Genomic DNA, 24,258 nt, shown 5'->3' with positions numbered 1-24,258 from the left:
TTATAAAATAACATGGAAATTCAGATTTGTAGCCTTTATTTCAGATAATATGATTGATTACTTTCCAAGTACTTTGAATATTATGTTTTACTATCCTCTAGTATTTTATTTTACTAATCCTTCTTCTGTAATCTCATAATAGAAGTCAGTTTATTCTTATACATCTTATATTGTCCTTCACTTTCAAGTATTTATTGTAAAATACATTTTTCTTTTTCCATGCCCTTTGCAGACTTTTATCCATGGCTTTATATTTATCCTTAAATATGCTTATCTTAATATCTTTTTTTACAGATGCTAAATAAACAACCCAACACACTATTATTGATATTATTATTATTAACACCCACATCGTTGAACGACATGAAACTAACGGACAACAATCCAGCTTTAAGTATTAAAACTACACAGAAAATAAAGGATTTTCCTACAACACGTTGTGTTTGTTGTCAAATCTAAGAGCCAATCAGCGCTCTGAAGTGGCGACGGCCAGCCGTTACCCATCATGCACCTGGGCTCATCTCTGACAGCAGAGAAAAGTAACCGCCAGGAAGTAGACGGAGACGGAACTCGGCCGCAGTGACTTTTCGAGACTTAAACGGTGTCGCGTCGTCGATCCACGACGTCCACGTGAACCTGTCCGAGTGGACTCTTTGTCGTTTCGCGACCGGATTTTCTCCCGGTGTCCGATGGAGCTCATGACGTCAGCGTGCCGGCAGGAAGCAGACGGACCCGAGTTTGTCTCGAGGAAACGTTTCCGTGAGTTATTGAAAGTGTCTAAAGTCCAAACGCTGAGATGTTTAGTCAACCAGCGACTAACTGGAGAGATGTTTGGTCTGTTTGAAGGAACGTTCTAGTTTAAAAGAGGAGCGCGAGCGGCACCGGAAACTACTGGACGCCGTTTTCAAACCGGAAGTCCGGTTACAAAGAGCAGGGAGCTATTTCTCGTACCTGGCTAACGTAGTTAGCTGGATAATTTTCAGGATGAGATTACATAAATCAGGCTTTTCCATTCCACGGCGCAAGTTTGGCAAAATCACCATAGCAACACATTCAAAAAGTGTAACCTGCTCCAGCGCAGGCTCATTCAGTCTAGCTGGATAAACTGGCCACGCCCCCGGAAGAAAATGGCAGCTCCCTTCCTCATTGATGAAGGAGAGATATTAGTTATATTAACGTTTCATAGGGAGAGAGTTCTTATCACGTGATGATGACTTCCTATACAAGTGCTATCTGCCCACAAGGAATCATTTATTTACAGACCGTCTGGAGCTGTACATTGAACACCACACGCTGCATTGACTGTCTCACAGACTGTATGCAGTGTGGTACATTGTTGTACATTGTGGTACATTGTTGTACATTGTCGGCAATGCAGAACATCGGGAAAGCCGTTGTATGCCGATTCATTCATGTGAATGCAGCATTACTCATTTAACTTGTCTGATATGTTGCACACGCAATTATCCTGATTACTGAAGTCTGGTTCAACTATCCTGATTACTGAAGTCTGGTTCAACTATCCTGAGTACTGAAGTCTGGTTCAACTATCTTTAGTGCTGAAGTCTGGTTCAACTATCCTGAGTACTGAAGTCTGGTTCAACTATCCTGATTACTGAAGTCTGGTTCAACTATCCTGATTACTGAAGTCTGGTTCAACTATCCTGAGTACTGAAGTCTGGTTCAACTATCTTTAGTGCTGAAGTCTGGTTCAACTATCCTGAGTGCTGACGTCTGGTTTGAATTAACCAGATTGTTTGAGCGCAGATCAGCCTTTGAGAAACCGGGATAGCCTGAATTCAATCATCGGGTTAATTTAAGCTGGATAACGGGACATTAGTTGAACCACGTACGAGGAATAGGGCCCTGGTGGGTTCTCTTTGTTTCTTTATCGCTTTAAACTGATGTGAATACTTCCTCCAGAACTGGTTCTATCATGTAGTGTACTGCAGTATTTAAAACACGTTCATACTTTTTACTACGATACAATACAAAGGTGCATATTGTACTTGTTACTGTACTACACTTCAGAGTTTTGTTTTTTTCAGGTTCTCCCTCAAAACTCTGTCCTCACTCAGTGTCTTGAATATTAGAGTTTAATATGAGGTTCTCAAGATGTATAAATGTATTTTATTATTCTCCACAGACGTCCAGCAGCTGTTGGTCATTATACAAGAGGTTCCCCCTGAGCAGCAGGACTGGAGCTCCAGACTGGACCAGGAAGACCCAAAGCCCCCACACATTAAAGAAGAACAGGAGGACCCAGAGCCCCCACACATTAAAGAACAACAGAAGGACCCAGAGCCCCCACACATTCAAGAGGACCCAGAGCCCCCACACATTAAAGAAGAACAGGAGGACCCAGAGCCCCCACACATTAAAGAAGAACAGGAGGAACCAGAGCCCCCACACATTCAAGAACAACAGAAGGACCCAGAGCCCCCACACATTAAAGAGGAACAGGAGGACCCAGAGCCCCCACACATTAAAGAGGAACAAGAGGACCCAGAGCTCCCACACATTACAGAGGAACAGGAGGACCCAGAGCCCCCACACATTAAAGAGGAACAAGAGGACCCAGAGCTCCCACACATTACAGAGGAACAGGAGGAATTCAGGATCATTCAGGAGGGAGAGCAGCTTCAAGGGCTGGGGAAGGCTGGTATTGAGTTCTCATTCGCTCCCGTGAAGAGCGAAGATGATGAAGAAGAAGCTCAGTTCTCAAAGTCCAGAAAAAAAAAAGAGGCAGAACATTTTAAAACAGAAGCAGGTGGAGAGGAAGTCAGATCCAGATCGGATCCAGAAAGTCCTTTACAACAAACTGCTGTTGAGACTTCACAATCCTCTGAATGTGAGACTGATGACAGTGACGATTGGAAGGAGACTCAGGAACCTCAGTCGCATTTAAACCCTTTGCAAATCAATGAAGTACCAGTAAGTGATGTGGACTGTGGTACTGGAAACACACCAATCAGCTCCTCTGAATGTGCTGGAAGCTTTGACCACAAGAGACATCTGAAGAGACACTCTGGATCCAAATCAGGAGAGAAACCATTCAGTTGTTCAGTTTGTGGTAAAACATTCGGACGAAAGCAACATCTAAAAGAACACTCAACTGTTCACACAGGGGAGAAACCATTCAGTTGTTTAGTTTGTGGTAAAACATTCAGACAAAAGCAACATCTAAAACGACACTCAACTGTTCACACAGGGGAGAAACCATTCAGTTGTTTAGTTTGTGGTAAAACATTCGGACAAAAGCACCATCTAAAACGACACTCAACTGTTCACACAGGGGAGAAACCATTCAGTTGTTTAGTGTGTGGTAAAAAATTTAAAATAAAGCAAAGTCTAAAAGAACACTTAACTGTTCACACAGGGGAGAAACCATTCAGTTGTTCAGTTTGTGGTAAAACATTCAGACGAGCGCAAACTCTGAAACGACATTTAAATGTCCACGCTGGAAAAAACAATTAGTCGTTCAGTTTTCTCTAAAAGATTCTCTCTTCTTTGTGATTTAAAAAAAAAAAAAATCACAATTGTATTGATGAGACATGAAGTACTCCTGGAGACACAGAGGATTTTACACAAATAAACATAAAACTGTGCCTCGTCCTTTTTTGACATTGTCTCTCAGTCCTCTAAAAAGTTTTGCATTATTCTATGAGCGTGTTAAATTTGGATTCTTTAAATATTATTATTCTATCTTTATTTAAAAGGGACCCTGTACAGTTAAAACATAAATGTCACCATTTGATGCACTGTACCAGATTGTAGCTACAGCTAGTTTGCATCTGTAGTCCCTTGACAGACACAACAAACATAAAACAATAGCAAACAGTACAGAATAAAAGACACAATACAACAGTATATGTGGTAAGAATAAAACACAATACACACAATGCAAAGCTACAGTACAGCACATTAAATGTAGGTAATACAAACTATTAAAAGTAAGAAATGCATACCATAATAATTTTGCAGCTCCTCACCACGTCCAGCAGGTGTTCCACTGATTTGACTGAATGCAGTGCTGCAAAAATAAATAAATATACATTTATATATAAATATATATATATATATATTCATATATATATAAATATGTATGAATATATATATAAAAATATAAATAAATATTAATATTTTGTTATATATATATGTATTCATATATATATATATGAAAATATAAATAAATATATGAAAATATAAATAAATATACATTTATGTATATCAATAAATATATATTTATATATACATATATATATAAATATGTATGAATATATATATAAAAATATAAATAAATATTTATATTTTTTTATATATATATGTATTCATATATAAATAAATATATGAAAATATAAATAAATATACATTTATGTATATCAATAAATATATATTTATATATACATATATGTATATATATCTTCATATATAAATATATATATTTATTTATATATATAAATATATTTATATATATAAATATGAATATATTTTTTATATAAATATATTTATTTATATATAAAAAAATAGGTATTTGGCTTGTTCACATGTTCACCTGTCCACCTCTTCACTTCTTCACTTGTTCACCTCTTCACTTCTTCACCTTTTCACCTGTCCACCTCTCCACCTGTCCACCTCTTCACTTGTTCACCTGTCCACCTCTTCACATGTTCACCTTTTCACCTGTCCACCTCTCCACCTGTCCACCTCTTCAGTTGTTCACCTGTCCACCTCTTCACATGTTCACCTTTTCACCTGTCCACCTCTTCACCTGTTCACCTGTCCACCTCTTCACTTGTTCACCTGTCCACCTCTTCACATGTTCACCTGTTTTTTTATATATATATATGTATTCATATATATAAATATATATATGAAAATATAAATAAATATACATGTATATAAATAAATATATATTTATATATATATATTTATATATACATAAATATGTATGAATATATATATATAAAAATATAAATAAATATTTATATTTTTTTATATATATATATATATGTATTCATATATAAATATATATATGACAATATAAATAAATATACATTTATATAAATAAATATATATTTATATATATATTTATATATACATATATGTATATATATCTTCATATATAAATATATATATATGTATTTATATATAAATATATTTATATATATAAATATGAATATATTGTTTTATATAAATTTATGTATTTATATATAAAAAAATAGGTATTTGGCTTGTAAATTCTATTTATATATAATCAAATATTTATATATTTATTTATATATAAATATGTATATTTATTTTTAGATATATAAATATATATATTTTTTTATATATATGTATTTTTTATTTTATCTTGTATTTCTTTATTTTCTTTATTTTTCTTTCCTTTCTGTTCATTTTTGCTGTTTATTATTGAAAATTTGTGAAATGTGTTAACTATAATTTTTCTTTTTAAAACACTTGCGACGTCGATTATCGCTGCTTCCACAACTTCCGGGTACGTCTTGGGGTCAGCGGAACTGAAGTCCCTCCTCCCTGTTGTAAATACCCGGTTGTTTTGATAGCGACGCACAGTGCACACCGGAGAGACCGCGGGGAGACATGGCGGTGGAGAACGGAGTCCGCGGTGAGTCTGCGGGTCATTGGACCACAAACACGGCGCTGTGTGTCGAAAGTCCTCCGGAAGAGACCGCGCGGTCCATGAGTGTGTATTAGTATTGTAATATTATTTATTATTTATTATTTAAAGCCTAAATGTCATCAACATGCTTGAAGTTAAGTTGATATAATGTCACGAAAGCTTCATCTTCATTTTCTCCTATTTAATCTAATCGGCAGTCAATAACACATTTAAAAAGAGTATTTTCGTCACAGCTGTAGCTGAAGTTTTATGATGGTCTAAAAATAATAAATAATACATACATGTACTAACCAATAAGGCTAAAACTCCTCCATTGTTGTGCTTGAAAAATCTATATGTTTTAAGATATTTAAAAAAAATACTCTGTTTTAAATGGTAGAATATTTAAATATGCAAATATATTATTTTGTATTAAAAAACAAAAAAAACAAAGTGATGTCATCCGGATCCCAAGACGTCTCTCAGTTCCCAGAAGTCTTTTCTCAGAGTTTTGTGGTTTTCACGTCATTCACAAGTTGAATATTGGAGCAGAAATAATTGTGTAAACCTCGTGCACGGTGAAGCTCAAACAATAAACAAGTGATTTAACAAAAAGCAAAACCCATTTTGAAAAGGAGGATGTCTTTAATATAATCTAGATGTTACACTCTTAGCTGTGTATATAAGAATTTACAAAAATCTCTTCTTTTTGTTATTTTTGTTGCATAAATTCCATAAATGTTCTCGCTCAGAAGGGAAAGTTGTTATCCACAATTATGTGTCTGGAAAGAAAGTGCTCACAGATTCTAACAGGATTATATCTATAATCTGTAAACGCTGCACCGGGTGCTGCAACGGCTTTAAATCGGTGGAAGTTCAGTGTTTTGCGGGCGTTTTATAAATGTTCTGTGTTAAATATTAATTCATTATTAATTTTACAAAGACACACACGGGGAGATTTGTCACACGTTAAGTAAGAAAGTAAAGTTTTTATTCATTCTTTAAGTTTGGAAAAATAAAATATGACAAAAAAGGAAATAAACACTATTATTTTTTTAATATTTCAATTTTTTTAAATTAAATGAACAGCAGAACATTTCATCTTTAACATTTTGCCGTCAGTCATTTTGGGACAGCACAGGTGTCCCATTTGTCTCTAAAAATATTACATTTTAGTATGAAAATCTTACAATTTGAGAGGATTTTGAAATCTGGCATGCTGAAATGTATTTATTATTATTATTATTATTATTATTAATAACAACAGATGATGTGTTTAGCTATATGCTCCAGCTATGAATCTGTTGTCCTACCTGCACAATAAACTAAACGGTGCCTCTTGTTGTGCTGACAGACACGAGGGGAGCTGCCTCAGCAGACAGCAGCAGCAGCAGCAGCAGCAGCAGCCGACAGGTAAGAACACAACACCTTTACTGCCCTCTGATTGGTTGATACCTGAGCTGATGATCCGCAGGTTGACAGGAACAGTCAGTCAAGAGGAGGGCGACATGTTTATGACTTTGGAACAAATATTATTAATCTTTTCAGTCCTTTAACCTCTGTGCTATTGATGTTGTGGTATTTATAATAATATATATGTATAATTTCTTTTATTTATTTGTACATGCCTTTTTTTAAAATCTTTTAATGATTTCTCCCTATTCTTTTACCTGACTCACTTCCATCTCCCTGCTGTTGTTTTTTTGGGCCTTTTCTCTAACTCATTACGTAATAATACGTGTGCTCTGCATTTAAAGCACCCGGTTCCACCTACCTGCTTTTGTTCCAGTCCGTGACACTTTAGATATTTTCCTGTTGGCCCGGTTGCTCTTCAGTTCTGGCTCGACCTGTTCAGGCTGCATGTTGTTCTCCCTCCCGTGTGAATGCGTAGAGGAGACAGTGGCTGATAAATAATTGCTTGTGTGCACGTGACTATGAGACCCGTTAAGGAGGGTTTTATTCCCAAAGCGTCCTCTGAGTGTCTTTTTGCGGAAACTGTTGCTTACTTCATAAAAATGTCCTCATAAGGATAGAAACCCCCCTGTCTGCATATTAATTCACGTTGGGTAGACTTGATCCAGTTTCCTCCGTGTCTGTTGGCTCAGATTCAGCTTTTTGTTGGCACACATTTCAACATTTAGCCGTTTAGTCATTGAGATAAAAGAAACTGCTCGTATCCGGATCATCTCCAAGACAAAATGCATTTGTTTAAATCTGTTTACGTCGCGCTGAAATACATGAAAAGCAGTATAAATTGTACACTGTTTACGTTAAAGTTTCACATATATGTTGTTTCATTGTGTTTTTATAGATTGACAAAAAAAACCTTTGTGCGTATACCTGCACATATTTGCTCTTTTATTATAACCCTACTGTATTTAAACTCAACAAATGTAAAGTCAAACAAGTGCATTATTGGATTATTATCATGTACTTCCCATTGTCAAACCATAAAGCAGAGTATGCTATAGGGGCGGGGCTACAGGGTGATTGGCAGGTCGGCCTTGTATGTGTTTTGGTTTTCCAACTTTAACCCTTTTCTCTGTGTTTTCTGCTCGTGACGTTTTTTTTAAATATCTTCTTCAGCATTCGGTTGTTTTAAGCTCCACCCTAAAAACAAATAAAGATGGCGCCGGCTAAAAGGCCTACTGGGGACTACTTTCTTTCTCTACTTTATTCTATAGAGTTGATCGAAAAAACACACTCTGCTCTTAATTTGCACCCCAGTACACCTCGGCATCAATCCCACGAACCGTGTGTGTGTGTGTGTGTGTGTGTGTGTGTGTGTGTGTGTGTGTGTGTGTGTGTGTGTGTGTGTGTGTGTGTGTGTGTGTGTGTGTGTGTGTGTGTGTGTGTGTGTGTGTGTGTGTGTGTGTGTGTGTGTGTGTGTGTGTGTGTGTGTGTGTGTGTGTGTGTGTGTGTGTGTGTGTGTGTGTGTGTGTGTGTGTGTGTGTGTGTGTGTGTGTGTGTGTGTGTGTGGGTCCGTATCTACAAGACTTTTCTGCACTTTTCTGTGTCGGCCTTTAGAGTAACCCATATGCGGCCTCTCTTCCGCTCTCACCAGGACGGTCCCGGGGGGCTGTGGGACTCTGTGAAGAAGGCGGCCGTCGTCATCGGATCTGGGATCTTGCTCTTGGCTGCATTTGGCAACTCGCTGACATGGTAGGGGTCTGCTTCCCGGGTCGCTGCGTTGCTCCTCCCACGGGCCAAAAAGCTTGTCTCGAAATGAACCTGTCGGGGCCGCAAGGTCACGGGTTGCTATGGGAACGCACAGTAATAATAATAAAGGAAGGATAAGAAAGGGGAACCAGGTGTGAGGACAGAGAAGGAATGGTCTTATCAGGTGGGAGTGCATCATAATATCAAGTTGTTCTCTGGACAGTTAGTCCAGCTTCATTAGGCGGATCTCAGCCGCCACATCATTAATGTAATTATTGTCCTAATATTGTTTTTAATTTAACCGTGTGTGTGTGTGTGCTGGTGGCAAATAAAACAATGCGTGGCATGAGTATTTTGACTTTGACATTGGACAACTCTTTTTCCTCCTACTTCTCTTCCTCCTCCTGCTCCTCTTCCTCCTCCTACTCCTCTTCCTCCTCCTGCTCCTCTTCCTCCTCCTGCTCCTCCTCCTCTTCCTCTTCTTCCTCCTGCTCCTCTTCCTCCTCCTCTTCCTCTTCCTCTTCCTCCTCCTCCAGGCACATGCAGAGATTCTGGGGAGCGTCGGGGGATTTCTGGCAGGACCTGTGGACCAAGCTGCACGTGACGTTAGAGGGTCATCACACTGCTTTGTTCTACCTGGGTAAGAAGAAGAAGAAGAAGAACACGTTGTTTAGATGTTTAGTTGTCTAGTTGACTAGTTGTCTAGTTGTTTATTTGTTCAGTTGACTAGTTGTTCAGTTGACTAGTTGTTCAGTTGACAAGTTGTTTAGTTGTCTAGTTGTTCAGTTGACTAGTTGTTTAGTTGACTAGTTGTTCAGTTGACTAGTTGTCCAGTTGACTAGTTGTTCAGTTGACTAGTTGTTCAGTTGACTAGTTGTTTAGTTGACTAGTTGTCCAGTTGACTAGTTGTTCAGTTGACTAGTTGTTTAGTTGACTAGTTGTCCAGTTGTTCAGTTGACTAGTTGTTTAGTTGACTAGTTGTCCAGTTGTTCAGTTGACTAGTTGTTTAGTTGACTAGTTGTTCAGTTGACTAGTTGTTTAGTTGACTAGTTGTTCAGTTGACTAGTTGTTTAGTTGTTCAGTTGACTAGTTGTTCAGTTGTCTAGTTGTCTAGTTGTCTAGTTGTCTAGTTGATTAGTTGTTTAGTTGTTCAGTTGTCTAGTTGTTCAGTTGTTCAGTTGACTAGTTGTTCAGTTGACTAGTTGTTCAGTTGTCTAGTTGTCTAGTTGTCTAGTTGTCTAGTTGTTTAGTTGTTTAGTTGTTCAGTTGTCTAGTTGTTCAGTTGTTCAGTTCATGACCTCTTGCGTTGACTTTTATGACGTCGCCATCCCGTTGTTGTTGTTACTGTTGTTGTTGTTTCATGTCCAGAAGGTATTTTTCAATCAGATGTAATCTCTGTGGGAACATTAGTCCAACACAACATCCGATAAGATAGATCTTGTTTATTGTGTAGCAGATGAAGGAATGAAGGTAATAAAGAAATCTCAAGGTGCAGTCGGCCTGATGTCTGTAAAACATTTTAATTACCTTCAAATGTCTATTTATTAAATTACCAATTACCTGATTTAAAAAACGGTATTGCGCAATGCCGAACATGCAATGAGCCGGTTGGTGTTTTCCCAACAGGGACGATGCTGGTTCCCACTCTGGCCTTCTGGGTAACGAACGCTCTGCTGCTGCTGGTGGACACCACCGGTAAACCCTCCTTCATCACCCGCTACCGCATCCAGCCGGACAAGAACAACCCGGTAGGTCGAGTCTGTGACGGCATCTCCTCCACGAATATATATGAATATATATATATATATATATATATATATATATATATATATATATATATATATATATATAATTTATTCATTCATTGCCCAATAATTTAGGCTTTAATATTTATCATTTAAAAACGCTTTTAGATTAACAGTAGTCGCTGCACAATTAATTATATTTATTTTATATATATATATATATATATATATATATATATATATATATATATATATATATATATATATTAGTAATAATAATTAGTGACGCATGGAATAAATGAACAAATATAATAGCATTATACAATTTTAAATAAATTCATGAATCAACCTTTGTCCAAAATGATTGGATATTGAATATTATATTTTTCCATATCTTTATATTTTATTCATACACTTATTACCACAATGTTTATTATTTAGTATATTTATATATATTATTTATATAATACAGTAATTTATAATAATACTTATTATTATTGTTGTAAACGAGGACTCTACTAATATGCGATTGATCACCTTGTGATCAATAAAAAGAAATTAAAACTTCTTTTTATTTTTTATATATATATATATATATATATATATATATATATATATATATATATATATATATATTTGTCATGTGCATGTCGAACACGCGTCCACCTCTCCGACTGCATAAAGTCCTCTTCCCCGTGTTTGAGTAACCGCTGTCAGATAAAGACCGAAGGCACTAAAGGTCGCTCAGGTTATTGATAACTAAAGGTCGCTCAGGTTATTGATAACCTCCCACAGATTATAAGCAGAAACGCAGTTCACAGGAAGCTCGTGTTCACGGATCAACTTCCAAGATATCGATGAGACGTGTTCAGGTTTCTTCGTCCATAACTTACATTTAATGGGATGACATGAGATTTCTGTCATCGTGAGTCATCGTTTGTTTGTTTTTTCTTTATGACCGACGGGACTCAAAGTTCAGAGTTCAAAGCTTTTTAATCAAGCAATCTATCGACGTGTCTTGAATTCTGTTATTTTTATTATATGCCCTTGTGTCAATCTGCAGATGGTACCATTTTATTTTAGATAAGAAAAGTGTGTGTGTGTGTGTGTGTGTGTGTGTGTGTGTGTGTGTGTGTGTGTGTGTGTGTGTGTGTGTGTGTGTGTGTGTGTGTGTGTGTGTGTGTGTGTGTGTGTGTGTGTGTGTGTGTGTGTGTGTGTGTGTGTGTGTGGATTTAACATCTTTCAATAGAACTTTATTGGTATGAAATCGAGACATCGTGGAACACAATTGCGTCGTTTTAAATTGATTAATAATAAACTTAGTTAAATAAAACTATTATTACTATGAATTTGATTCATTTTCTCAATAATTCTACTTGAAAGTGTTTTCTTCTTAATCAAATGAGGAAATTACAAAGCATTAAATTGGCTTTAACCATGAAAACTATGTATTTACTTATTGGAGTACCAGAAAAAAAAAAAACAATATTGTGCTGTATATCGATATGTGAAATTACTTTTACGAGCTCCATATCCTCTCCCCCCTGACTTCTGCCAGGTGGACTCGGCTAAGCTTCGGCATGCGTTGAAGACGGTCGTCTTCAACCAGGTGTTCGTCTCGGGGCCCATGGTGGTGGTGGCCTACTACCTGATGACCCTGTGGGGGGACCCCTGTGACCCCGAGCTGCCCACCTTCCACCGGGCCCTGCTGGAGCTGGCTTTCTTCACCATCTTGGAGGAAATTATTTTCTACTATTCGCACAGGTTGGAAACCACCTAGACTATTTTTTTATTTTTTTATTTTGCTGTATATTGCTAAAACATTATTATTATTATTTCTTTTTTTGTATCGGGCCCAGAAAATAGATACAGAAAGTAAAAATAATTAAAGTAATGACCTTTCGCATATTAGCATCATTAGGTCGAAGTTTCTATTCGTCCAATAATAATAAAAATAGTTTACTGTCGAACGTCTTCCAAAGTATTGACCAGTGATTTATTTACACTGTAGTACGATTTGGAGGTACTTCATTTTCATGAGGAAAAATATTGATAATAGTGAAATCAGATGTTTGGTGCTCGTAAACATCTCCAAAATGAAAGGTTCCTTGTCGTAACTTCAAATATATTTTTAATGCATGACGTTTACTCATAACCGAGTATTTCTACACAGTTTTACGTCTGCTTTTTAATGAAGTAAAGTATCCGAGTACCTTCCTCTTCCTCCTCTTCCTCCTCCTCTTCCCATCAGGCTGTTCCACCGCCCCGGCCTCTACAAGCGTTTCCACAAACAGCACCACGAGTGGACCGCTCCCATCGGAGTCGTGTCCATTTACGCTCATCCCCTGGAGCACATGGTGAGTGGCCCCATTTTTATGTATTTATTCAAAATGGTATGTTTTTGATTAACATTTTTCATATCTTTTATTATTATTTCTTTCCACACATTAACACAAACATTAACATGGAAACCAACACATTGTTGCGAATGGATAAATGTAAATGAATAAATAAATACCAATAAAAAAGTAAATTTCATTAGCAATATTGAATATTTTTAAATATTATATATATATATATATATATATATATATATATATAAAATTTGTTTTGTATTTTTATATATATTTTATATAAAAAATAAAAATGTGTATTATTTGAATAGCTTAGTATTGAATGCACAATAACAAGTTATGTTTATACATGATATGTGTGTGTGTGTGTATATATATATATATATATATATATATATATATATATATATATATTTATATATATATATATATATATATATATATATATACACACACATACATACACACACAATGTTGAAGACTCCTGCCCTAAGCTTCGAGCATTGTAAGTCCATCACTGTCATCATTATTATTATTATTATTCAGATCTCCAACATGCTGCCGGTGGCTCTGGGGCCGGTGTTCCTGGGCTCCCACCTGACCACCACCTGCATGTGGTACTCCCTGGCTCTGATCAGCACCACCATCTCCCACTGCGGGTACCACCTCCCCTTCCTCCCCTCCCCCGAGTTCCACGACTTCCACCACCTCAGGTGAGTCCACCTGTCCGGGGGTCCAAGAGTACCTTTTTTAAAAAATGTTATTTGACTCGTGAACCACGATATCTCATTTTCCCCATAATTTAAGAATTCAAGTGAAAGTTAATAATAAATAAAAATGTAAAATCTTTATAACTAGAAATCAGAATCAACTTTATTGGCCATGTATGTGTGCACATAATATGTACACTACAACATGTATCTACACTATAAAAACAACATAAATTGACAATAATTCTATGTTTCATCTTTTATTTTTAATTAAATACTATACTCTGAGCTTTTCTTTATAACACACAAGACATGTTCAGAATCTCAAGTTCCTTTGAAACATTTAATTAAAGTGAAATCTGAAAAAAAAAAAATATATATATATATATATATATATAAATTGGAAAATGACTGCAAAGACGGATTGACTTTTTTTTTTTTTAGGTTATCATTTTATACTTTTTCTTTTCCAGTTACATTCATGCGCAATTGGATCCGTTGTACTCACGCGTCCTTGCTTCCCACCTCCAGGTTCAACCAGTGCTTCGGGGTCTTCGGCGTGCTGGATCGGCTCCACGGCACCGACGCCAAATTCCGTGAGACCAAACAGTACGAGCGCCACTCGCTGCTCACCGGGCTCACCCCTCTGAACGAGAGCATCCCCGACACGCCCAAGAAGGGCCTTTGATGACCGGTGACCCCCGTGACCTTTTTTTGATTCTGGGCTGGTGTGCTGTGGGAAGATTAAGGTTCCCAACCTTCAGTGACCATTAGATTGTAATCATTGTGATCCAGACGACCCCGTTGATCGGTATCCGACTGTGAAAGTCCACCTGCACTTTTAAATCCCCCCCCCCACCCCCCAAGTAGAAATATTGCACTTTTATTACACATGCAGATTCCTGATAAGGTAAAAGATGTACGAATCTGATGGTCGATGAACATGAAAACAAATAATTTGTCTTTAATTCACTCTGCTGCCATAACCTCCATCCACATGTTCTCTCTACCCATAACACCTTGTGTTTTTAAGGGGTTCATGCCTGCTAAGTTATTATTTCACCTTGTTAACCTGCTTTTCTTAATGAGTCTTAAAGCTTAAAACGTGAGGAGCGTCTCTTAGAAACACATGCACATTGATCTTCATTCTTTTAAACGCATGCACATTGATCTTCATTCTTTTAAACGCATGCACATTGATCTTCATTCTTTTAAACGCATATTTATAAGTAATATTTAGTTAACAGCACGTCCGGACTTTTCTGTCGCGTTCAAGAGCACTTTTTATTTCCTCGAATGTAAAAATGTGTCTTGTAATATTGAGTGTTTAATAATAAAAATGTAATTAAGAGATGTAGCGGATTTATTGTTCTTTTTTTTTTAAATCTCTGTTACGTTCCCCGACTGATGTCTAGGGGAGGCGGGGAGTAACGGTGTAAATAAACCCCGGAGAAAGACTCGCGCGCAACGAATTAACAAACAAACAACCATGGAAGGCAACAACTTTCTCAAAGGGAGAAATAAACATACTCAAAGCTCGTGATCACGCTCGACGATCTTGCTGACGTTTAAACCTTACAATGAGGAGGCACCATTGTCAGATCTTGCTTCGTCTATGCCTCTTGTGGACAGATGTTGTAAATTAGCGTTTAGCTACAAACCCGGGTTTCCCCCCCCCCAGCACCAAGGAATGAGCACACTTCGGTTTATCGTTTGGCAATATACTTTATTCTCTGGCTGTGCCTCCATCTCTATCGCACCTGATATAGGGGACACAACCCCTGATCCCCTGCAGCTGAGGCCAATTAGCCCTCTTCCCAGCACCTGTTCCCTGAGCCACGCCCCCAGACCCCTCCACAGCTGAGCCTAACCACCCCCCAGCCACCACAGATATCAACACACTGTATCGAAAGCCTTTTTTATGGGAGGCTGGTTCGGAGGTCGCTGTCGTCGGCAGTTGATTTGAACAGGAGGAAGTGGATGGTGAAAACTAAACAACCAGGCAATCGTAGGAACCCGATAGTCATAAAGACGCGTCTGTCAGGTGGAGGGCGAAAAGGTGAAGTTTTCAAAATGAGGAAACATGGGGATCGAAAAGGAAGCCAGGGCGGATCGGCGCAGCTGTGTTGGGAATGGACCAGAGAGGGGAGATTCGGATGTAGTGGAGAGTGATGATAGCATGTAAATTAGCCACGGTATTGGGAGAAAGGGGAAGAAAAGAGATTGTACATTTGGCTTGTCACGCTCAAAGAAAATCAGGAGTGTAGTGGGGAAAGGGGTGGAGGACCGGAGTGTCCAGACGGATTGGAGTTTAAGATTATTCTAAGGTTCGGCGAAGAGCGGGGGGGTTTCCGCCATGAGCCCGGTGACACTAACCACGGTGTTGAAAAATCAGATTGGAGATATTCTCATGGCGAAGGTTTTGAGGGATGGAAATTTGTTGATTGTATGTAGAAGTGAAGAGCAAAGAGTACGAGCAGACAGGATTAAAGAAATATGGAGGTTTAAAGTAGTGAACACTAGCAGTATCCAAAGGGGGAATGAGTGGCGTAAGGGAGTGATTTCGGGGGGTGCCGGTTGGAGTCACGATGGAAGAAATTAAAGCAAACCTCAAAGGAGGCCGAAGGCTACAGGTAACTCGAGAGGGGATGAGGAGGGACAGTGATTACGTTGTGCTGGAGTTTGAGGAAAAAGAACTGCCAGATAAATTATCTTATTCGTATTTTATTGTGTGTATATATACACTACCGTTCAAAAGTTTGGGGTCACTTAGAAATGTCCTTATTTTTCAAAGAAAAGCACTGTTTTTTTTCAATGAAGATAACATTAAATTAATCAAAAATACACTCTATACATTGTTAATGTGGTAAATGACTATTCTAGGTGGAAATGAAATATCTACATAGGTGTATAGAGGCCCATTTCCAGCAACTATCACTCCAGTGTTCTAATGGTGCATTGTGTTCTTAGAAGACTAATGGATGATTAGAAAACCCTTGAAAACCCTTGAAAACCATTGTGCAATTATGTTAGCACAGCTGAAAACAGTTATGCTAGTGAGAGAAGCTATAAAACTGCTGCAAATGGAGCATTCTTTGATGAAAGCAAAGTTTGAAGAACAAAATTAATATTTCAAATATAAATCATTATTGCTAACCTTGTCAATGTCTTGACTATATTTTTTATTCATTTTGCAACTCATTTGATAAATAAAAGTGAGTTTTCATGGAAAACACGAAATTGTCTAAGTGACCCCAAACTTCTGAACCGTAGTGTATATTTTACATATTTTGCACACTCTGTTTACATTTAATTTAATTTAATTTCCTTAATACACACTGCATAGTTATTTGTATTCTACTGTGTGTATATATATATTTTTTTTTATTATTTTGTATATATCTGTCATCCCTGTTCTTATATTTATTTTATTTTGTGTGTTTAGTTTATTTAGTCTATTCCATTTGGTGTCTGTAAAGTGTTGAGCGCTACTATGACAACAAATTTCCCCTTGGGGATTAATAAAGTATCTATCTATCTATCTATCTATCTATCTATCTATCTATCTTTAGGCTACCTGAGGTATAATGTGAGAGAGTTTATTCCAAAGTCTATGAGGTGTTACAACTGCCAAAGGTTTGGCCACACAGCTAAAGCGTGTAAAGGCAGAAGGAGCTGTGCGAGGTGTGGGGAAGACCACGAGTACGGGGAGTGCAAGCAAGGGCCTCCAAAGTGTTGTAACTGCGGGGGGAGCACAGTGTGGCGTATTATGGGTATGCGGTATTGAAAAAGGAGAGGGAAGTACAGCAGGTGAGGGTGCTAAATAAAATCACATATGCAGAGGCAGTGGAAAGAAGAGACGATACTAACAGTACAATGGATACCCCATTTACTTAGGAAGAGGTTGAAAGAGCGATAGAAAGAGCCTGATTGACATCGCCAGGGAAGGATCAAATATGATATATAATGCTGAAGCATTTAGGTAGGTTGGCAATGACAAAATTGTTAGCATTTTATAATAAAGTTTGGGAAGTGGGGAGACTGCCTAGTGCATGGAAAGAGGCTGTGATTATCCCAATCAGGCTCATCAAACAGATGACAGATTAACCTTTTATATGGAGACCAGATAACACCTCATCAAACTGGATTTATGGGCGACTTTAACATCCAGACAGAGAAGTCATGTGACCTGTTACTTTTACTGTCTTCCTTTACTGTCTTCCTTTGCTCTCTCTCTCAGTCCTTCCCCTCCTACTCACAAAGCTGGCAACCACCTTGACTATATTTTCACCAGAAACTGCTCTACATCTGACCTCACTATAACTCCACTTCATGTCTCTGACCACTTCTTCATCTCTTACTCTCTCCCACTCTTTGGAACTGACAACCCTCCCACAACGGACTCTGCACCTGTCCGTCGCAACATCCGCACCCTCTCACCCTCTCACCCTCTCACCCTCTCACCCTCCTCTCTAGCCTTGTCTGTTCTGTCAGCCCTTCCTTCAACTGACTCCTTCTCACTCATGCATCCTAACTCTGCTACTGACACTCTCCTCTCTACTCTGTCTTCCTCTCTTGATTCTCTCTGACCTCTTACGACTGGAAAGGTCCGCAAGTCCTCTCCGGCTCCGTGGAGCCACTATGCGAGCATCGCAAAGGAAATGGCGAAAATCCAAACACGCCGACGACCTGCTCGCCTATCAATCTCTTCTCTCCTCCTTCTCTGCCTCTATCTCTGCAGCCAAAAGCCTGTTCTAACAATCCAGAATCGAATCCTCTTTGTCTAACCCCAAAAAGCTCTTCTCTATTTTTTTCCAACCTCCTTGACCCCCCTCATCCCCCCCTCCCTCCACCCTTCTACCAAGCCACTTTGTTGACTACTTTACAAAAAAGATAGATGACATACGCTCCTCATTTACTAATCCATCTTCTATAACCATACCTCCATTAACTTCATCTTCTTCCTCCTCGCTTTCCTCTTTTATCCCCCTGTCTCCCAATCAAGTTCTTACCTTGGTAACTTCTGCCCGCCCTACCACCTGCCCCCTTGACCCCATCCCGTCTCACATTCTCCAGTCTATTGCTCCCGACCTTCTTCCCTTTCTCACCCATCTCAACCTAACTCTCTGACGGAGGCAAGAGTCAACCCTCTCCTGAAGAAACCCACTCTCGACCCATCTGAAGTCAATAACTACAGACCTGTCTCTCTCCTCCCCTTCCTTTCCAAAACTCTAGAGCGAGCTATCTTTAACCAAGTCTCCTCCTTTCTCCACCATAATAACCTTCTTGACCCTCACCAGTCTGGATTTAAGACAGGCCACTCAACAGAGACTGCCATCCTTGCTGTCTCTGAGCAGCTTCACACTGCTAGAGCAGCCTCTCTCTCCTCTGTCCTCATCCTTCACACTAGAGCTGCCTCTCTATAGAAGACTTTTATCTTGAAAAGGTTAAAAGGAAATGCAGTTTTGTTTTACGTTCGAATGCGAACTTGACGGTACGACTACGGAACTTCTTACGGACCAAGAAAGTGTAATAGTTTAATGGACCCGTATGAGGCTAAAGCTCATACGGGTCCAGATAGTTTACACGTTTAATGAATGTATTGTGACCCAGAAGAAGAAAATAAAAGAGTAATTTCACCAGCAGTAAGTTTCAGTTCCCACTGAAAAGATGCTAGCATACCGTAAAGAAGAGCAGAGCAAACGGGCAAGGAGACTCGTTAGTCTTTATGAACAGTGGAAAGCCCAAGCTCGTCTAACACGTCAAGAACTCAAATCTGAACTAGCAGAAAGTCACTTAGCATCCCTCGCAGACAATTTGGAAATAAAGAAAATAGATGTCATGAAAGTGTATGATGAATTGAGAGGGTGCGGCCCGCCCGATACTGAGCTAAGGCGTAAAGTTGATGCTTGTGCAGCAGTAACCAGTGACATTATCAAGATCTTGAATGAGAGACTGACTGGCGTAAATGGAGAATATGATGCAGAACATGAAGGACAGCGCTTGCGTGAGCTACTTGAGCCCGACTATGCCCGGTCCATTTATGGCTCCTCTGCTTCAGCACTGACTGGCAGTCATCGCTCCATGAACTCAGGTGTTGCAGCCAAGCGAGCGGCGGAGTTAGCTGCTAAGGAGGCTGAATATAAGATGTTAATAGAGGAAAAGAGACAAAAGGAAAAGATTCGAGTGTTAGAGGAAGAACACAGGAGGGAATTAGAAGAACAAAAGGCCGAATTAGAACGATTGCAAGCTGAAAAAGACTTAAAGGCTGCCCAAGCCAGACTTGAAGCATATGACAGAGAAGTGAAAGAGGAGTCTGATGCCCAGTCCTTTAAGTAATTTCAGGACCCTATACGCTCCTTTCCCCCTGCTACAACACGCCCTCACACAGTTGTCACTCAATCTCCTCCCTTTGATGTATCCTGCCTAGCAAAAGCTCTTCAGGACAGCATTGCTATTAACAGACTTCCAATGCCGGAGCCCACAGTGTTTAATGGAAATCCAATTGACTTTGTTGAGTGGAAAGCTTCATTTATGTCCCTTTATAGATGGAAAGAACATTCCCACTACCTATAAGCTGCACTACCTCAAGAGATATGTAGGTGGCTCAGCTCATAAATGCTTAGAAGGGACATTCTATCGTAGTGACAGCGAAGCTTACAGTGACGCTTGGAACAAGCTCAATCAGAGGTATGGCCAGCCGTTCATCATTCAAAAGGCTTTTAGAGAAAAGTTATCCAACTGGTCAAAAATACAGTCTAAAGATGCTGAAGGACTGAGAAACTTCTCAGATTTCTTAAATGCCTGTCTGCAGGCCATGCCCCATGTAAAAGGCTTAAACATCCTAAACGATTGTGAGGAAAATCAGAAGTTGATGCGGAAACTGCCAGAGTGGCTAGCCTCACGATGGAACCGGCAAGTGACATTGCGTCTCACAGAGGGAAAGGATTTCCCTAGCTTCAAGGACTTTGCCAAGTTCATGTCCGTGGAGGCCGAACCCGCCTGCAATCCAGTCACCTCTTTCCTCGCTCTCCATTCAGCTGAATCTTGTCAAGACAAGTGGAGCACAAGGGAAAGCAAAAGAAACAAAGCCAGTGCCTTCAACACACAAACAGTGGTGAAAAAGAATAAGCAGACATCAACAAAGGAAAACGTCAAGGCCCCTTGCATGCTATGCGAGGATATCGGTCATCAGCTTTGCAAATGTCCAGACTTCATGAAAAGAAAACTGGAATACAGGAGGACGTACGTCAAAGATAACAGACTGTGTTATGGATGTCTAAAACCCGGTCACAGCGCAAAGGAGTGCCGGCAACGCCACACGTGTGACTCATGCAAAGGACGACATCCCACATGTCTTCACGACGATGGCTACGGAAAAGGTGGAAACAAAGAATGGGCAAAAAGGGACAATTCTGCGCAACGCAATGAAAGGGAACCAACATCTGCTCTGTCCCTCAATGTCACCAGCCAAGGTCAGTCAGAAAACACCTCCATGATCGTGCCAGTGTGGGTGTCGAGCGACAAGAATCCATCCAGTGAAAAACTTGTGTATGCCCTGCTGGATACACAAAGTGACACGACATTCATTGAGCAAGATGTAAGTAATGAACTGCAGCTGAATACCTGCCGAGTCAAATTGAAACTCACTACTATGATGGCCGAAAATATGGTGTTTAGAAGTGAACGGACATCTGGTCTGCGTGTGAGAGGGTTCAATTCCACTGTGCATATCAAACTGCCTCCTACATACACCAAAAACTGCATACCCGTGAACAGGCAACATATACCAACGCACGAAACGGCTAAAGGATGGAGCCATCTCACAGCAATTGCAGACCAAATACCAGCTCTTCTTAACTGCGACGTGGGGTTGCTGATAGGCTACAATTGTCCAGTAGCTCTCGTACCAAGACGTGTCATAACAGGAAAAGATGATGAACCATTTGCCATTCTTACAGACTTAGGGTGGAGTATTGTTGGCTGTTCAGCACCTCACTCTGATGCGCAATTGTCAAACGGTCACTGTCACAGAGTAACCGTGAAGGAGCTGCCCGCAGTGACTCCAATGGATGCAATAAGAATTCTCGAAACTGATTTCAGAGACACTTAAGGAGACGACAAAACAGTCTCTCAAGAAGATTTGATTTTTTTTGACAAATTAAAGGAAAGCATAAAGATAAACGGACATGGACATTATGAAATGCCCCACCCCTTCAGAGAGAGGCCATGTTTACCCGATAACAAGCAGCTTGCTGCTGTGAGGCTGAGTCACCTGAAAAGGAAGTTAATTGCAAATGAGAGTTACAAGAACGACTACATTAACTACATGAAGGACATCATTGAAAGAGGTGACGTCGAGGAAGTATGTACTGAAGGCACTTTTGGAGAAAAATGGTACGTACCTCACCATGGTGTTTATCACCCCAAAAAGCCTGAAAAGCTGAGAGTAGTTTTCGACTGCTCAGCAAAGTACAAGGGAAGTAGCCTCAATGAACACCTTCTCCCAGGCCCAGACATGATAAACAGCCTGACAGGTGTTCTCATTCGTTTCCGACAGCATCACATTGCTCTGATGTGTGACATAGAAAAGATGTTCCATCAGTTCCATGTCTCAGAGAATGACCGTGACTACCTACGCTTCTTATGGTGGAAGAACGGCGACCTAAGCACACCTCCCCATGAATTCAGGATGAAAGTCCATCTCTTTGGAGCCGTATCATCACCAGGGTGTGCAAATTATGGATTAAAGCAGCTCGCCAATGAACACAGTCACACACATCCATTAGGGTCACAGTTCATTGCCTGAGACTTTTATGTAGATGACGGCATCATTAGTGTTGAAGCTGATGAAAAGGCCATTCAAATTGCAAAGGAGGCACGTGAGCTGTGTGCAAACGGAGATTTACGGCTTCACAAATTTGTGTCCAACAACTGTGCTGTTCTCCAGAGCATCCCCTCGTTTCCCCAATCTGAAACACAGGTAGCAGCACGAATCTCTGTCTGACTGACATCTCTCAGTGGATGTCCGCACACCACCTGAAAATTAACCCTGACAAGACTGAACTTCTTTTCCTTCCAGGAAAAGGCTCTCCCACCCACGACCTGACTATCACCTTCAACAACTCAGTGTTGGCCCCGACTCCGACTGCCAGGAACCTCGGTGTGACACTTGACAGTACCTGACTGCCAACATCACCGCAACAACACGCTCCTGTAGGTACATGCTGTACAACATCAGGAGAATACGACCTCTTCTCACTCAGAAGGCGGCACAGGTTCTGTTACAGGCTCTGGTCATCTCACGGATAGACTACTGTAACTCCCTCCTGGCAGGTCTACCTGCTAATGCCATTCGACCTCTACAGCTCATCCAGAATGCAGCAGCTCGACTGGTCTTTAACCTCCCGAAATGTACCCACACTTCTCCGCTCCTCCACGACCTTCACTGGTTAATCACTCAACAAAGTCACGACTGTTTGCTGTCCTGGCTCCTCACATCAGGACAGCAGATTGTTGATTAAATTAAATATAATGGTAATAGGGGGCAGAATATACAATTGGATTAAAGACTTTTTACTTAACAGAGTTATCCAAGTCAGAATTGGGAAAGCACTATCAAGAAGATACCCGGTGGAGAATGGTACACCTCAGTAGCCTTTGAGCTACTAAAGTGAGCCATAATTGTGTTTACTTTCTCAAGATTAACTTCTTTGATGTAAAATAGATTATATTATTATATCCAACGTGTTGGGTGTCAGTTCTACTGGTTTAAAATTGTTTGCAAGTTCCTGTACTGAGTCTACAAAAAAAGCAATGAACTCATTTGCCATTGTTGCATTATCAGAGATAGGTTTGTTGTTTATTCTCAGTTCCTTTATTCTCTGATACTTATGGGTGTTTGAGTTGGTTAAATAATTAATGTGTTTCCACAATTTGGAACTACAACCTTTGGCCTCTTCAAGAGGTTTTGAGAAGTAATTTATCTTAGCTTTGCATAGCACGGTAACTTTGTTTTTTACACCTGTGTAAATGAGATGATCAGTATCAGCCTTTGTGACTAAAGACCTTTTGAGGTCAACTTCTTTCATTAATTGCTAGATATCCTGATCAAGCCATAGAACTGAGCTCCTTCTAGGGCTGCTGTTCCATGTTTTAGTTTAACTGTCAATTAAACTATTAAGAGCTGTCATGAAATGATCACAGCTTGTAAAGCGCTTTTGTAGTCCTCCGACCACTCAAAATGCTTTAAGACGACATGTCATCCGTACACTAATGGCCCTTCAGGGGTCGCTAAAATGTAGGACGTTTGCATTGCTGGCATTAGAGGCAACCGGTTGCCTAGAGGTTGCCGAAGGTTTGTAAGGCTCGAGAGTTGACAATGATAGGATTGCGTCGCGAGTTGACTACGATAACTTTCGGTTTGGGGTTGACCACGATAGCTTTGCCTCGGGGGGCTTGGGGGTTGCCAATGGTAACGAAGGGTTTGGGGATGGCAAATGTAGCAACGGGTCGGGAGACAGCAACGGGTCGGGGGACAGCAACGGGTCGGGGGACAGCAACAGGTCTGGAGGTAGCAACATGTTGGTGTACAACACCAACATGTTGGTGTACAACAACGTGTTGGTGTACAACAGCGGGTCGGGGGATAGCAATGGGTTGGGGGA

At 39.7% G+C, this 24,258-nt stretch overlaps 2 protein-coding genes across 3 annotated transcripts; both read left to right on the top strand.

Annotated features, from left to right (window-relative positions):
• The first annotated feature begins 494 nt into the window (after window positions 1-494).
• Window positions 495-3,615, top strand: LOC117742627 (zinc finger protein OZF-like). Its single transcript, XM_034550174.1, has 2 exons — window positions 495-759; window positions 2,147-3,615. Exons 1-2 carry the CDS (start codon window positions 690-692, stop codon window positions 3,475-3,477), a joined length of 1,401 nt encoding a protein of 466 aa, XP_034406065.1. The 5' UTR covers window positions 495-689; the 3' UTR covers window positions 3,478-3,615.
• Window positions 3,616-5,491: 1,876 nt separating this feature from the next.
• faxdc2 (fatty acid hydroxylase domain containing 2) lies at window positions 5,492-14,948 on the top strand. 2 transcript variants are annotated; one of them, XM_034549365.1, is made up of 9 exons: window positions 5,492-5,629; window positions 6,978-7,036; window positions 8,688-8,785; window positions 9,319-9,422; window positions 10,409-10,530; window positions 12,086-12,291; window positions 12,779-12,884; window positions 13,428-13,594; window positions 14,123-14,948. In XM_034549365.1, the coding sequence occupies exons 1-9, from the start codon at window positions 5,605-5,607 to the stop codon at window positions 14,277-14,279; spliced, it is 1,044 nt and encodes a 347-aa protein (XP_034405256.1). In that variant the 5' UTR covers window positions 5,492-5,604; the 3' UTR covers window positions 14,280-14,948. The 2 variants fall into 2 exon arrangements, with proteins under 2 accessions (XP_034405256.1, XP_034405255.1); XM_034549364.1 differs by having other exon boundaries at window positions 5,590-5,707.
• The last annotated feature ends 9,310 nt before the right edge of the window (window positions 14,949-24,258 follow it).

The sequence above is a fragment of the Cyclopterus lumpus genome, chromosome 14 (assembly GCF_009769545.1).
Source record: "Cyclopterus lumpus isolate fCycLum1 chromosome 14, fCycLum1.pri, whole genome shotgun sequence".
In the NCBI taxonomy this organism is placed as follows: Eukaryota; Metazoa; Chordata; class Actinopteri; order Perciformes; family Cyclopteridae; genus Cyclopterus; species Cyclopterus lumpus.
The sequence above is the reverse complement of the archived record's forward strand: the minus strand, read 5'-3'. Positions and strand labels throughout refer to the sequence as shown.

Excerpts from the sequence above, each read along its gene's own strand:
- faxdc2 (XM_034549364.1), top strand. The coding sequence starts at position 5,605 with ATGGCGGTGGAGAACGGAGTCCGCGGTGAGTCTGCGGGTCATTGGACC. Across the intron at positions 9,423-10,408 it reads CACTGCTTTGTTCTACCTGG|GGACGATGCTGGTTCCCACT; the intron begins GTAAGAAGAAGA and ends TTTTCCCAACAG. Across the intron at positions 12,292-12,778 it reads ATTTTCTACTATTCGCACAG|GCTGTTCCACCGCCCCGGCC; the intron begins GTTGGAAACCAC and ends TCTTCCCATCAG.
- LOC117742627 (XM_034550174.1), top strand. The coding sequence starts at position 690 with ATGGAGCTCATGACGTCAGCGTGCCGGCAGGAAGCAGACGGACCCGAG. Across the intron at positions 760-2,146 it reads TGTCTCGAGGAAACGTTTCC|ACGTCCAGCAGCTGTTGGTC; the intron begins GTGAGTTATTGA and ends TATTCTCCACAG.